Source organism: Lactuca serriola, chromosome 1, assembly GCF_051521515.1.
Source record: "Lactuca serriola cultivar US96UC23 chromosome 1, Lser_US96UC23_V15, whole genome shotgun sequence".
Lineage (NCBI taxonomy): Eukaryota > Viridiplantae > Streptophyta > Magnoliopsida > Asterales > Asteraceae > Lactuca > Lactuca serriola.
Window position 1 is genome coordinate 123,313,088 of NC_136408.1, and position 15,203 is coordinate 123,328,290.

Consider the following 15,203-nt stretch of genomic DNA (forward strand, 5'->3'; position numbering starts at 1 on the left):
TCTGATTTTCAACTATATTTAGTTGAAGGAACAAGGAATGAGACTATTTCTCAACATTAGTATTGTTTTAATATTGAAGAGGATCCAAAGACTTTCAGTGAATCTATGGCTTCTAAGGATGTTCATTTCTAGAAAGAGGCAATTCATGATGAGATTGATTCTATCATGCATAACAATACTTGGGTATTGGCTGATTTACCTCCTGGTTGCAAGGCATTTGGATGTAAATGGATCCTCAAAAGAAAAATGAAGGTGGATGGAACAATAGATAAGTATAAAGCCAGATTCGTTATCCAAGGCTTTAGACAAAAGGAAGGCATTGATTTCTTTGATACTTATGCTCTTGTTGCCAGGATTTCTACTATTAGATTATTATTAGCTCTTACAGCTATACATAATCTTGTGATTCACCAAATGGATGTGAAAACTGCATTTTTGGATGGTGACTTGGATGAGGAAATATACATGAAACAACCTAAAGGGTTTGTGATGCCAGGAAATGAACACAAAGTGTGCAAGTTGAAGAAATCATTATATGGTTTGAAACAAGCACCAAAACAATGGCATCAAAAGTTTGATGATGTTGTTTTGTCTAATGGTTTTGCATTAAACCAAGCTGACAAGTGTGTATATAGCAAATTTGATACTTTTCGTAAAGGAGTCATGATTTGCTTATATGTAGATGATATGTTGATTTTTGGTACTGATTTAGAAGAAGTTGATAAAACCAATAAATTCTTATCATCTAGTTTTGATATGAAAGACATGGGGGAGGCTGAAGTAATTCTTGGTATAAGAATTAGAAAAGGAAACAATGGGATTTCAACTTCTCAATCTCATTATATTGAGAAGATACTTAAAAAGTTTAACTTTGAGAATTGTTCTCCTGTTAGCACTCCTATAGATCCTAGTCTTAAGCTTCTACCTAATTAAGGATCTCTAGTGTCTCAACTAGAATACTCAAGGGCTATTGGTTGTCTAATGTATGCCATGATTAGTACTAGGCCTGATATAGCATATGATGTGGGAAGGCTTAGTAGATATACTAGTAATCCTAGTTCACATCATTGGCAAGCCGTGAGTAAAGTATTCAAGTACTTAAAAGGGACCATGAATTATGGTTTAACTTATAGTGGATATCTTTCTATTTTAGAAGGTTATTCAGATGCCAGCTGGATTAACAACTTAGAGGATCGCTGCTCTACTAGTGGTTGGGTGTTTTTTCTTGGAGGAGGTGCCATTTCTTGGGCATCTAAGAAACAGACTTGTATTACTAACTCAACCATGGATTCTGAGTTTGTTGCTTTGTCTGCTGCTGGTAAAGAAGCTGAGTGGCTAAGGAATTTGATTTATGAAATTCCATTATGGCCCAAACTGATATCTACCCTTTCTATCAGATGTGATAGTGCTGCAACCTTGGCTAAGGCTTATAGTCAAGTATACAATGGAAAGTCTAGACATTTAGGTGTTAGACATAGCATGATTCGTGAGCTCATCATGACTGGTGTGATATCTGTGGAGTTTGTAAGAACTCAGTTGAATTTAGCCAATCATCTAACCAAAGGGTTAGCAAGAGATCTTGTGCAAAAGGCTGCTGTAGGGATGAGTTTAAAGTCCATTTAAAATCTTTTATATTGAGATACCCAATTCCCACCTAATGTGATATTAGATGTTGAATTCAATGTGGAAAGCTTGATATTTGAAGATTGGAACACATTATTATCATCATCCCAAGGTATGTGTTCAGTACTGCAAGTAAAGGAGGTTGAATTTATATTCTTAATAGTTCTTTTGAAAATTGCATTTGTAGGTGCAAGAATAAAAGGACTACCTATATAAGCATGAAGTTTAGCTGCTTCAAGTAGTTAGGACATGGATTTGATATGCTTATTGAAGGATGGGACACAAGCTAGTAAAATATAGTGTCAAGTTAGAACTTATGAGAATGTAAACTATTGTGTGTATTATCTTCATGTATTCACTATGGATAGAAAGGGTTCAATCCTTAGTGACACCCTGATATTCGAATATTTGGATTGTGTAATTGATGGGTTTTAGGCATAAGAACAATCCTATGTGCTCATACAAACCCTAATGCTTGGATCTAGGTTTCTCTATTGTACATGATTTGAATCCAAGACTAATAACCTTAGATCTAACATATTATAAACTGAATTAGGGTTTATAGAATTACCTTTAATTGTTATATAGTAATAACAATTAATTCCTTGCTTGAATAGGCCTTAGAAAGCTTAGTGCCTCAAGTGCTGCACCTCTAATGGAGTCACAAACACCTTATGCAACTTGGATGAAGAGGAGAAGAGAGGGGAGGCACCAAAAACGGCTGGAAACCCTAATGGAAGACTTGTCCACGTTTTTGGGGCATAGGGGCCCTTTATATACATGTAGGCTATTAGGGTTTACAACTAGGAAACCCTAATTTGACTGCTTAGGCCCTAAGCAGCCCATGGACTCCTTAAACATATCCCTTGGACGATTTCTAATGGGCTTCCCATAGAATTCGTCCAACCTATATATTATTAGGTGATCCATAGCCCAATTATAATTATCTTATAATTACAACTTCATTCCCCTAAGTTTAATTAATCTCTTTTAACCATAAAATTAATTAACAATTAATTCTTGACTAATATTAATTAAACAATATGATTTCTCCTTTAATATATTATTCTCATAATATATTAATAAATCATATTTTAAACCTTTCTCTCCTTAAATCATCCTACATATTGCTATGGTGAAGGCAACCCAAAAGGACCATGCTCATAATCGGGTCAAGTACATACCAAAATAGTTATGGACTTAGACACTAATCCAACAGTCTCCCACTTGGATAAGTCTAATAACTATTTTCCGTATGACTTCAGAACCTGATCAGCAATCGTAGCTTTCAAAAGCCGCTGTCAACTCTAATCTTATCAAATAGCGTGTCCTCTAGATAAGGGATTATATATTCCTCCATTCTCAAGATATCGTATAGACAAAAGACATGAATTTCAATCATTCTCTCTATACTGTTTCCCGACTTCCGATTTATGACGACTGATAACAGACTACAATTTAACACATCAACTTAGTCCCGGCTTGGCCAAGCGCTTAGGTGTCATCACTAAATCATCGAGAGGCCCACATATATCGCTTTTATCCCACTTTGGGTAAAAGGAATGGATAAACTTCGACTCAAATGCTCGCTTGCATTTATTGATCGAGTCACACACAACAATAAGTTTTATAACACCAAGTTACTGGTGCGTTTACTTATTATCAATGTGCAACCGACCAACAAATAACAACTCACATGTCTTGGTTTCAAGAATATACAATATTATCGTCTCACTAATCACTCGTGATAAAACCATGAAGTGATCCAAGTGAGTGTGGGTTTAATCCAATACTCTAATCTTATCAAAGCACTCATGAACTCTGCAGCAAACTTGTGCTATGTCTAAACACTTCAGACAATCTACAGACAGATTCATGACAGTCTTCCTTCATACTTACTTCCAACGTATGACCGACTGTGGATGTTTGAATAACCTAGTTATTCTGGAAGTCAAAACATGCAAACTGAAACATGACAATAATACTTAATCCTATATGGCCCCAAAGTTGTGAGAGTAAATAAAACACTTCTATTTATCCACCATATTGATCACTCATTATTTATCATTTAATGTTTCGGATAATCAACTCATTACTTGAATTACAACAACAATTGTCCCATGCTCTAAGCATGCACACTTTGTTTCCTATGGTCCATGCTTTGTGAAGTAGAACAATTGAAAACTTTTCCAATGATTCTCATTTCACAATTCCTCAATCCCCATTATTAGTGTAAGAACACAAGGTTCTTCCACTACTAGAATATGCTAGATTCTAACATTTTACGCAACGATCCTTTCGTAAAGTCATAGCACAAAAGTCACCAAGACTTGGCTAATGAAATTACAAAGTACTCTATCGGAAATTGTTACAAGACAATTCCATAGATGTGAAGTCTCACATTCAAAGTACATTCCTTTGAACATCCTTCTTGCATAAAGTTTTCTAATCTAAACACAGAATCTCAATATCCAACTCCCAATATGGAAACATTTCCACATTTGCCATATGACAACTCATTCTTAATAGAATCTTATATATTCATAATAATGTCGATATGGTCCATCCAATACCATACTTCCAACTACTCACAAGTGACCAATCCTTTTGGATCGTCCTTTGATAGTTGTTTAATAATTTTAGTCAAAATCCATTCTAGTCCTTTTTCCCTCTTAATGTGCTAGACATTTGAAAAATTTTAGAATGGTAAAATATTATAACATTTGCAATTGATCCTATACCCGAAGCGTATGGGACACGATGCATAATGTCTTACATAAAGATGTGATACTTTACCAATATTTTGCCATAATATTTTATGTGTCATGTTCTCACAATTCGAACTATGAAGAGGGATGCCGTAATCATAATCGAATTTTAAGAACACACAATGTATCCTTTGGCTGAAAATGTTAAAATTTCTCAATCTAAGCTTTAGATTTTGAAATGAAGTATAATATTCTCTCCCTTAATTATAGCAAACCAACTTTTCAACCTATGCAATTTTGCAAATTGAATCTTTGTTTTTCTATAATTAATATTGCTAACTTGCAATACTTGCCATAATAATCATACAAGCATAACACTTATGCTCCCACTATCATGATGATTATTATTATATAAGCATAACACTTATGCTCCCACTAGCTTTGACATGTATTCAGAAAACAAATGAACTTCCAGAAAACAATGTCTACTGAATTTCTGAAATTCATATTTCTAATACAAGATGCTTCGATAAGCCTTTATCTAAGCTTCTTAATTTTATACACCTTTGCCTTAGATAGCTCATATGTGTGCTTAAACAATTCAGAACTTATGTTACTAAGTTCCAAATGTTCAAACTAACTGCCAAATCTCACAATTCGAACTATGGAAAGGGATGCCGTAACCATAATCGAATTTGAGAATACAATTTTCACAATTGCTATCTTCTTAAGATCTCTCTTAGTGAAAGCATTTCCTCACAGTCATTTTCATGAAGGAGGGAATCTTATGACACTTAGATCTTACGGTGTATGAATTCCTATCCATGTGAATTAGTCAAAATCAAGGTTTGCGACAAATCCAAATTCATATGGACTGAACTTTCTTAATCTTGATTTCTTGCCTTATGGTAACACGAGTGCCCACCATGTCTTCCAAGTAGTTTAGTTACTTGTCCTTTCATATCAATGTACTTTCCATCAACTAAGGCGTTAGTATGCATTCAAATGAGAACTTATAGAACTCATATACACAATTAACTCAATTGGAATGGCACAGAAACAAAATAATGTCAGCACGATAGGTTGTAAACCTTAAGTCGTGTGCTAGTGATGATCGATAAGGTTTATTCTTGATTTGTTCTTGAAACCTTTCAAGACCATTAATACTCCCACTGACTCCTTGACATATACGATTCTCTTGTCAAGAAACATTTCTTGACAAAGCAAATATTCAAGAGTTAGTGTAGTTCTTATCAAGACAAAACACTTCACAAATTGGTCCTGGTTGGTCTTTGTCTTATCCAAGACATCACAACTTACCAATTTCTAATGTGCAAGAATAAGAAAACTTTTCCAAATTCCACATTTGATGAGTGTTATAAACCTACTTAAGACTTGTCACTCAATGTCACAATCTTGGAGTATGACTCTAAGACTTGATATTGGAACGAAGTATGATTGACTCTTTGATTTAACCATTTCTACAATTCTCGATTCCTCTTCTTAGACATGCAATTGCACTAAGACTCACTTAGAGGATCAATTGAGACATGTTTCTTAATCATAAAGACTTATCATAAAACACAATAAAAGGTACTCTCCCTTCTTCTTAGAATAGAGAAACTTTTATCTTTCAGCCTACTTGATTCTTCTTTATTCGTTCTACTATTCATTGAAATTCTTTCAATCAACTTAGAATTATACTTAATCTTATAAGTATAACCATATTTACTAAACTTTAGTAAATCATGACAAATATCTTTGTCACTCTTGTGGTAGACTTGATCAACGTACGACCTAGTGTACTCGATCTCCTAGTCCTTCAATTGACACTTTGCCAAAGAATTAGTCTAAGTTTCCCAAATGTGAAAGTTTTTCATTCATCATACAATGCACATTGCATGATTCCAAGTTTCTGTCCAATTGAAACTTGGGTGATGAGAAACTCTCCCTATTTGGTAAAATTTTGACATTTCCACAAATAACACAATTAAGAATCAAACCCATTATTGCTAATAATAGAAACATTCAAACATTAATTCTTTCATACATGCCATTGCAAGGATAAATAAATAAGATAAAGTCAAAATTCATTTTATTGCGGAAAAATTTTGTCCTTACAATTCAACTCAATTGAAAAACTATGTTATTACATATTTCTTAACAATCTATTCTAACTCCAAGTAGTAGCTCAAGAATCCATTCTTCAAGTAATGCGATCGAAATCCATTTCTTCATGATTAGATTCAGCTCACTTCTTCCCTCAAGCTTCCTCTCTTTTCTTCGATCCTACAAAACATCAAAATGTAATCTTATCACATCATGTATTAAGAATCTAGAATAGGAACTCAAAAGAGTTAGATAATGGATTTTACCTGAAGCAGAGCCATACGTCTTGACTCTCCCATCTCTTAGATCTCTCAGGTAGTTAGGGCAACTTCGTCTCCAATGCCCTTTCTTTTGGCAATAAAAGCAAATGGACTCCTTTGGCACAGCACATCGGACAATCACAGACTTAGTTCTTTCTGGACTTCCAATGTTGCCAGTGTCCATTGAAGTTTGGGAGTTTGATTCAACAGACAAATTTGCTTGATTAGCATGCCAAATCATTGCTGATTCAGCAGCTATAAGCAAATAGGTGAGATCAATAAGGGTCACGTCGTGATCCATCATATAGTACTCTCTAACGAACTCACTATATGATTCAGGAAGTGACTGAAGAACCCAGTCAGCAGCCAACTCGCTTGAAATCTTGACACCCAACATGCTTAACCTATCAATGTGTGACTTCATCTCTAAGACGTGTGCACACACAGGTTTCCCATCTTCGTGTTTACTTGCCAAAAGGGCTTGAGTGAGCTTGAATTTTTCAAGCCTTTGAACTTGTGGGTCAGGGAGAACAATTAGAGGAGGTGGAGGAAGTGAAGCATGACTCTCATTTCCTTGATCGTATCTCGGAACGTCATCTTCATTTGGAAAACTTGTTCCATGGGATTTGGGAAGACCATTATAAGATTCAGACATCTACAAAACGGGAGAAAATTCAAGTTATGTTGATTAGAATTCTTGATGTAACACCCAAATGAAACACCAAACTAGGATCCAACACAATACTCTACAACCTAGAAGAGGGATGCCGTAATCTAGTTGCAGAATATTTGAAGGTAGGTAAATGACGATTTACCAATTTCCACCATGAAAAACGAAAAGGAAGATTAAGTTTTAAATGAATTGAAACTCCTAGATCTTTTGAGATTCATTGAACTTTTCAATGACATGTTTAATCTCGATTATGCCCTACTATTTGTGACTGGGATGCCGAGGATCACAAACAAGGTGTGAATAACCATACGAATCACGTGGTGCACCTAATGCTACAATCACCTAATCAATGTGCCGGTTAGCCACACACGCTCCATTGATCTATGACAAACATCGAGTCACCCTTCGCTACCAATGTCATCCCCAAATTAGTGTGTCGGTTAACCACACACGCTCCACTAACGTTTGACAGGGGTACGAAGTGTAATTCTATGGATTAGCATACAATTTCATATTTTTCCTAAAGTAACTATGATTTGGGAATTTGAAAAAGCATTTAGTTACTTTGTACTTCATTATACTTATAATGGAAGGTTTCTGTCCTATCCTACCCGTTCGGCTAACGACCCTCCACTAGTCAAGAGTGCGGTGGGTAAGAGTGGATACCCATTCAATCGCCATTTTATAGGCAATTTCCTTAAACACCCCTTATAGACCAGCTTCGTGAATGAGGCCTACTAACGGTAAGACTGAATTGTTAGTTATACATATATAATATTAAACTTTTAATGTTATATATAGTATAAGGGTGTATTTTACACTTTTAAAATACTAGGTGGTTTAAATTATACTTTTAATTAACCAAAATCATTATGGATTTATTAAATTTCTTTTAATTATACACTTAATTAATTTAATAAAACCATAAGGGTTTAATTTGAACTTTTCAAAATCAGGGTTTTGGAATTTAGACTTTCAAAATTAACTTTTAATCAACAATTTAAATTCCAAAACTTGAGGGCAAGTTTTGAAACTCTTCAAAACAATTAGGTTTTAATCTCACTTAAAATTTTCGAATTTAAGACATTTAAATTAAAATTTTAAATATTAAAACTCTTGATTTAATAATTACCATAAATTAACCAATTAATTTAAATTATTAAATCACAAGGGATTATCTAGATCATGAGGATAATTACCAATTATACATCTAAGATATCCTAATCCCTTGAATCCCTCTCTAAATCTCGAAAATAAGGGATGGGATAATTCAAGATCTTTAATTACCATATTTAACAATTAAAAGATTATTACAAGATATGGGATTATCCAAATCCCTAAAATTTAGGATCTAACCTTGGGGAAGGAGGTAATTTCGAAATCCAAGGGTTGGATAACCCTAGATTTCAAAATCTTGGAGGCTAAGGAAAGGATTTGGGAAACCCTAGCAAAAATCGCCATCAAGGGTTTTGCAACCCTAATTGCGAAAATTACCTAGCCTTTAGGGTTTATTAGCCATAAACCCTAATATGTCAAATTCATAAAACATATAAGCATCAAATACAACTGAAACCAATCAAGGCTCTGATACCACTGATGGGTTTTAGGCATAAGAACAATCCTATGTGCTCATACAAACCCTAATGCTTGGATCTAGGTTTCTCTATTGTACATGCTTTGAATCCAAGACTAATAACCTTAGATCTAACATATTATAAACTGAATTAGGGTTTATAGAATTACCTTTAATTGTTATATAGTAATAACAATTAATTCCTTGCTTGAATAGGCCTTAGAAAGCTTAGTGCCTCAAGTGCTGCACCTCTAATGGAGTCACAAACACCTTATGCAACTTGGATGAAGAGGAGAAGAGAGGGGAGGCACCAAAAACGGCTGGAAACCCTAATGGAAGACTTGTCCACGTTTTTGGGGCATAGGGGCCCTTTATATACATGTAGGCTATTAGGGTTTACAACTAGGAAACCCTAATTTGACTGCTTAGGCCCTAAGCAGCCCATGGACTCCTTAAACATATCCCTTGGACGATTTCTAATGGGCTTCCCATAGAATTCGTCCAACCTATATATTATTAGGTGATCCATAGCCCAATTATAATTATCTTATAATTACAACTTCAGTCCCCTAAGTTTAATTAATCTCTTTTAGCCATAAAATTAATTAACAATTAATTCTTGACTAATATTAATTAAACAATATGATTTCTCCTTTAATATATTATTCTCATAATATATTAATAAATCATATTTTAAACCTTTCTCTCCTTAAATCATCCTACATATTGCTATGGTGAAGGCAACCCAAAAGGACTATGCTCATAATCGGGTCAAGTACATACCAAAATAGTTATGGACTTAGACACTAATCCAACAGTAATATACTAAGATGAAATTCAATCGTCACGATATTTCATTTATGCATCTGTTTATTGGTGTTATGTTTCATTTTAAGTTAATCAAGATTAGACTTAAATGGGGGAGGTTTGTTGGTGATTTGTTATCATCAATATTATTTAAGTGTAATGGGATTACTTTGTTGACCGAAGGTGATCTTGATAAATATTAAACAAGTAAGGAAGGTGTGGAGTACACACTTGTTTAAGTTTGATCAAGTTTTCAAAGTACACTGTCATTTAGGGGCGAAGCCCCTAAACGAACGGGGGTCCGAGGGCAGCGCCCCTGGGAGTGGGGTCCAAGGGGCAGCAGCCCCTGGCGAGCTCTAAGGGGCAGAGCCCTTGGTAGTTTTATTTCGGTTTTATAGTTTATGACACTTTGAAACTGTCATATGACAGTTTTCAGACAAAGATCATAAATTCGGTTTTGGTCTCATTTTTCTAGTACAGACGAAACTATCATCAAAGCATTCTAAATTTTTGTCTCTCTGAGTCTTATCCAATTAAAGAATATTGGGAGTACCATCCAAATGCTTTAATCTGAAAGTGTTTTATACAATTCTCAGAATTCTAAGCCTTACTATACCCCAATTTCTAACAATACAACTATATCTCGTCTAAAAATACATACTTTCTCTAAATCGAGTTAAGTGCTTCTCTCATGAATCGAGTAAAATGATCCTCTTGAATTTGAGGCATCGGCCAAGATCTCTAAACTAACCTTCATCGCATGTGAATCGACCCTTGCCTTTATCGTTAGCAAAAGAGTTAAAGAGAGAAAGAAAGGAACAACATATGTTGTCCTTTACATCTAATGGAGAATGAGATGATCGAAAGAGGTTGTCTTCGGTTCAAACCCACTCACATCACCTACATATAGGGTTTTTTGCTCGTCGGAATCGGGTTTCCCGGTCGTTTCTAAAGGAAGTTTCAATTGTATATAATTTTTTTTCTCTCCATATAGCTTGGTTAATCGACTAATAATAGAAAATTCCTTAAATATTTGTTTGCCTCTCATTCTCTAAAAAACTTGAATTGCAATGGTAGGGGGTTTTATAACTCAATTTTGGTGGTGGTGGTTGTCGATTTTAAATCGGTGGTTGTCACGAGAATTAAACATGGTTGATTCAAAGGACGTGGGCATGAGAGAGAAATATCAAATAACAAAGAACTGATCGGGACCATGTTTTTTTCATAATTTATAAATAACAAAAGTTATTACTTAATTAAAAATAAATACGTAAGGGCAATATAGTCAATTTAAGTAGTTTACCGACTAAATCCAAAACAAAATCAAATCCACTAAATCCAAAACAAAATCAAATTACAAGGATGAGCAAAGTTAGTAAAAAGAATTAGGGACTAAACACGTAAACTACGTCAAACCAGAGGTACCATTTTTGTAATTTACCGTTTAAAGTATTAGTAAAAGTTAAATTCATACAACCCCTAAATTTCGGATGCTAGACACGCTCAAATTGGTATTTCATTTTCTGTAATAACGGATGCAGGTTGCAAGCTTATTGTAACGGTTAGCTCGTTTGGATACAAACAAAGATGGAAATTTGACACCCTCAAAACTTTTTAATCACCGTGATTGTATTCAGACCCTATAATCAATCTTTTTCTTGATAGAAATGGGAAAAAAAGCGGTGCTAATCGGATGTAATTACGCCGGAACAAAGGCACAGCTCAAGGGATGCGTTAATGATGTCAAAAAAATGCATCGTTGTCTGATCGATCGTTATGGGTTCTTGGAAAACGACATTAAGGTCCTTATTGATGCCGACGAATCATATACTCAGCCCACCGGTCGTAACATCCGCAGCGCTCTTTCTGATCTTATCAAATCCGCCGAGTCCGGCGACTTCCTCTTCGTCCATTACAGTGGCCATGGCACTCGACTCCCTGCAGAAACCGGTGAAGATGATGATACAGGCTACGACGAGTGTATTGTCCCATGCGATATGAATCTCATCACCGGTATGTTTTGTCTTTTATTTTATCGTTTAGTTTTCACGTTGATCTTTGATTTGAAGGTGAAATCTTGTTATCAAATGATCATTTTGAGATTTCATGTGTGATATGTCTAATCTTTTCTTTAATCTTTGCTTTATTCTCAATCCTCCGAGGATTACACTGTTCCATATTCATCAAAACATGCGTTAATAATCCTTTATGAACCTCAAAAAATCATCTTCTACATGTAACATTATCGGATTGATCACATTGTGAGAGTATTTCAGATGATGACTTCAGGGAGCTTGTAGATAAGGTACCTCAAGGTTGCAGAATAACCATCGTATCAGATTCATGCCACAGTGGAGGACTCATAGATGACGTTAAAGAACAGATAGGTGAGAGCTTCAAAGACGAATCAGAAGTTCAAGGAGATGGAAACTCGGCTTCTGGAATTCGAGGTTTCTTACAGAAAACTGGAGATGCAATAGAGTCTGCATTTAAACGTGACGATGGTGATGACGTAGATGATGTAAGTGTAAACAACAAATCTTTGCCTCTTGACATCATCGTGGATATACTAAAGCAGAAAACCGGGAAAGAAGATATAGACGTTGGGAATGTTCGGCCAACTTTATTCGATTTATTTGGTGAAGATTCAACTCCTAAAGTTAAGAAGTTCATGAAGGTTCTCTTCAACAGTCTCCAAGGTGGAGACGGCGGTGCTGATGGTGGTGGTGGTGGTGGGTTTTTGGGAAAGGTGAGTGAACTCGCTCAGAGTTTCTTGAAACCGAAGCTGGAGAACAATGCAGATTATGGGAAACCCGCCATGGAAGCAGAAGTTGAAGGTAAACAAGATGCGTATGCTGGATCAAAGAAAAAGAAGCTGCCGGAGAATGGGATTTTGATTAGTGGTTGTCAGACTGATCAAACGTCGGCGGATGCAACACCTACAAAGAACGACAAGGCTGAATCTTATGGCGCATTAAGTCATGCAATTCAGAAGATTGTTGAAGAGTCTGAAGGGAAGATAACCAATCGTGAGGTTGTCTTGAAGGCTAGGGAATTAATGCAGAAACATGGGTTTAAACAACGGCCGGGACTTTATTGTGAGGATAAACATGTTGATGCTTTTTTCATCTGCGATTAATAGTACGATGAAGACGCTAATAATGATTCTTGTGTTTTCGTTCAGTTTATTGGATTTTTTTTAGAATCTAATTGCGGATTTTAAGAACAAAAATAGATGTGTACGAGTGTTGAGCATGTGGAGTTGGGGTATATATACACAATAGTATAACATGAACCATTGTTTCCTCGTTGCACACTAAAGTATATGTATAAAACGTTGGTAATTCACTATTACTTTTAATTCAGTTCACATTTGTCTAGTTAATTTATTTATGCTTTTATCTACTAATTTATATCAAGTATAAATTCAAAATTAAACGGAAATTGGAATATATATATATATATATATATATATATATATATATATATATATATATATATATATATATATATATATATATATATATATATATATATATTATAAAGCTAACATTAATCCTCATTTTTTTTTTCCTTTCACCAAATATCAAATCTAAAGTATATCCATATATAAACTAAATTTCAATATTAAAATAATATCTTTAATTCTACTTATAAAATTATGTTTTTTTAACTTTTAACATATTATACTTAATTTATTAGTTTTAATATATTGTTGGATGTAAACAATTATCATTTTAAAGGTATAATTTTTGAACAATTTGTATAAAATACTAAAAAATTATTAATTAAAATATAACATTATAGGCTCAACTTAAATATAAATTTTATTTAACTTAAACAACCCAAAGATTATTTTATAAATAGTTAAAAGTGATAAATTGTAGTGTCTTTCTAATAATGATTGTAAGTTGGTTAATAAGGTAAAATAAATATCAAACGTAAAGTGTAATCATAAATAGACTAAAATTCAGTTTTAAAATAATATTTTTATTTCTATTTATAAAGTTATGTCTTTAAATTTTAACATATTATACTTAATTTATTAGATTTAAAATGTTGTTGCATTTAACCATTATCAGTTTAAAGCTACAATTTTTGAACAGTTTGGACAAAATACTTCAATTGTTAATTTAAATATAACATTACAGTGTCAACTTAAATAAAATTTCAGTTCCACTAAAAAAACCAAATAATATTTTGTAAATATTTAAAAGTGATAAATTATAGTGATAAATGCAAAAACTAAATTGTAATATCAGTTTAACTAAAATATTTCCTAAATATATTTATATAATCGTTAAAAATTCTCAAATAAGTAGCTTATAATAACTTATAATAACAATAGTTAAAAATAAATCTATATAAATGATTATATTGTTACCTTTAAAATCAAAAAATAATGTTTGATGTTTTAAATAATTACAATGATAGAAATTACAACATTAAGCAAATAAATTTTAAAAAATTAGTTAAAAATAACAACTATAAATAATATTAAACCATATATAATATTTAATTTTATTGATGTGTAACTCGCGAGTAAAAGTCATTCAAGCGATTGAGATTATGACGTTATAATAGATTTATATATTATCATATAATTGAAAATAATCAATATATTATATCAAATTAATATATGAATTATTATATCAAATTTAACAACAACGTTAGTGTTATATTTTAAAAAATATATATTTGTAAAGACTTCAACTATATAAGTGTTTTTGCGCATTATAATGTCAACTCAAATATAAATTTCAGTTCCATTTAAAAAAACTAAAGAATATTTTGTAAATAGTTAAAAGTGATAAATTATAGTAATAAAAGAAAAAACTAAATTGTAATCTCAATTTAACTAAAATATTTCTTAAATATATTTTTATAATCGTTAAAAATTCTCAAATAAGTAGCTTAAAATAACTTACAATAACAATAGTTAAAAACAACTCTATATAAATGATTATATTGTTAGCTTTAAAATAAAAAAAAAACAATGTTTGATGTTTTAAATAATTATAATGATAGAAATTAAAACATTAAGCAAATAAATTAAAAAAAAATTAATTAAGGATAAAAACAACTATAAATAACATCAAATCTTATATTATATTTAATTTTTATTCATGTGTAACTCGCGGGTAGAAATCATTCAAACGATTGAGATTATAAAGTTATAATAAATATATATTATCATATAATTCAAAAAAATAATATATTATATTAATTTAGTATATACAAATTATTATATCAAATTTAACAACAACGTTTTTGTTAAATTTAAAAAATCATATATTTGTAAAGAACTTCAATTATATAGGTGTTTCTGCGCAACGCGCGGACATTCGCCTAGTGTGTGTGTGTGTGTGTATATATATATATATATATATATATATATATATATATATATATATATATATATATATCCATATTCTAATAAAATAATAGGT

General features: G+C 32.7%; 1 protein-coding gene across 1 annotated transcript; it reads left to right on the forward strand.

The window, feature by feature from the left end:
* Positions 1–11,299: 11,299 nt before the first annotated feature.
* On the forward strand, positions 11,300–13,115 carry LOC145070779 (metacaspase-4-like). The gene is made up of 2 exons (XM_079017743.1): positions 11,300–11,766; positions 12,030–13,115. The coding sequence occupies exons 1-2, from the start codon at positions 11,421–11,423 to the stop codon at positions 12,890–12,892; spliced, it is 1,209 nt and encodes a 402-aa protein (XP_078873869.1). The 5' UTR covers positions 11,300–11,420; the 3' UTR covers positions 12,893–13,115.
* The last annotated feature ends 2,088 nt before the right edge of the window (positions 13,116–15,203 follow it).

What these genes read in the sequence shown, in the direction of transcription:
- LOC145070779 (XM_079017743.1), top strand. Translation starts at nt 11,421, where the DNA reads ATGGGAAAAAAAGCGGTGCTAATCGGATGTAATTACGCCGGAACAAAG. An exon ending in CGATATGAATCTCATCACCG is followed by an intron (nt 11,767 to 12,029) that starts GTATGTTTTGTC and finishes AGAGTATTTCAG; the next exon opens with ATGATGACTTCAGGGAGCTT.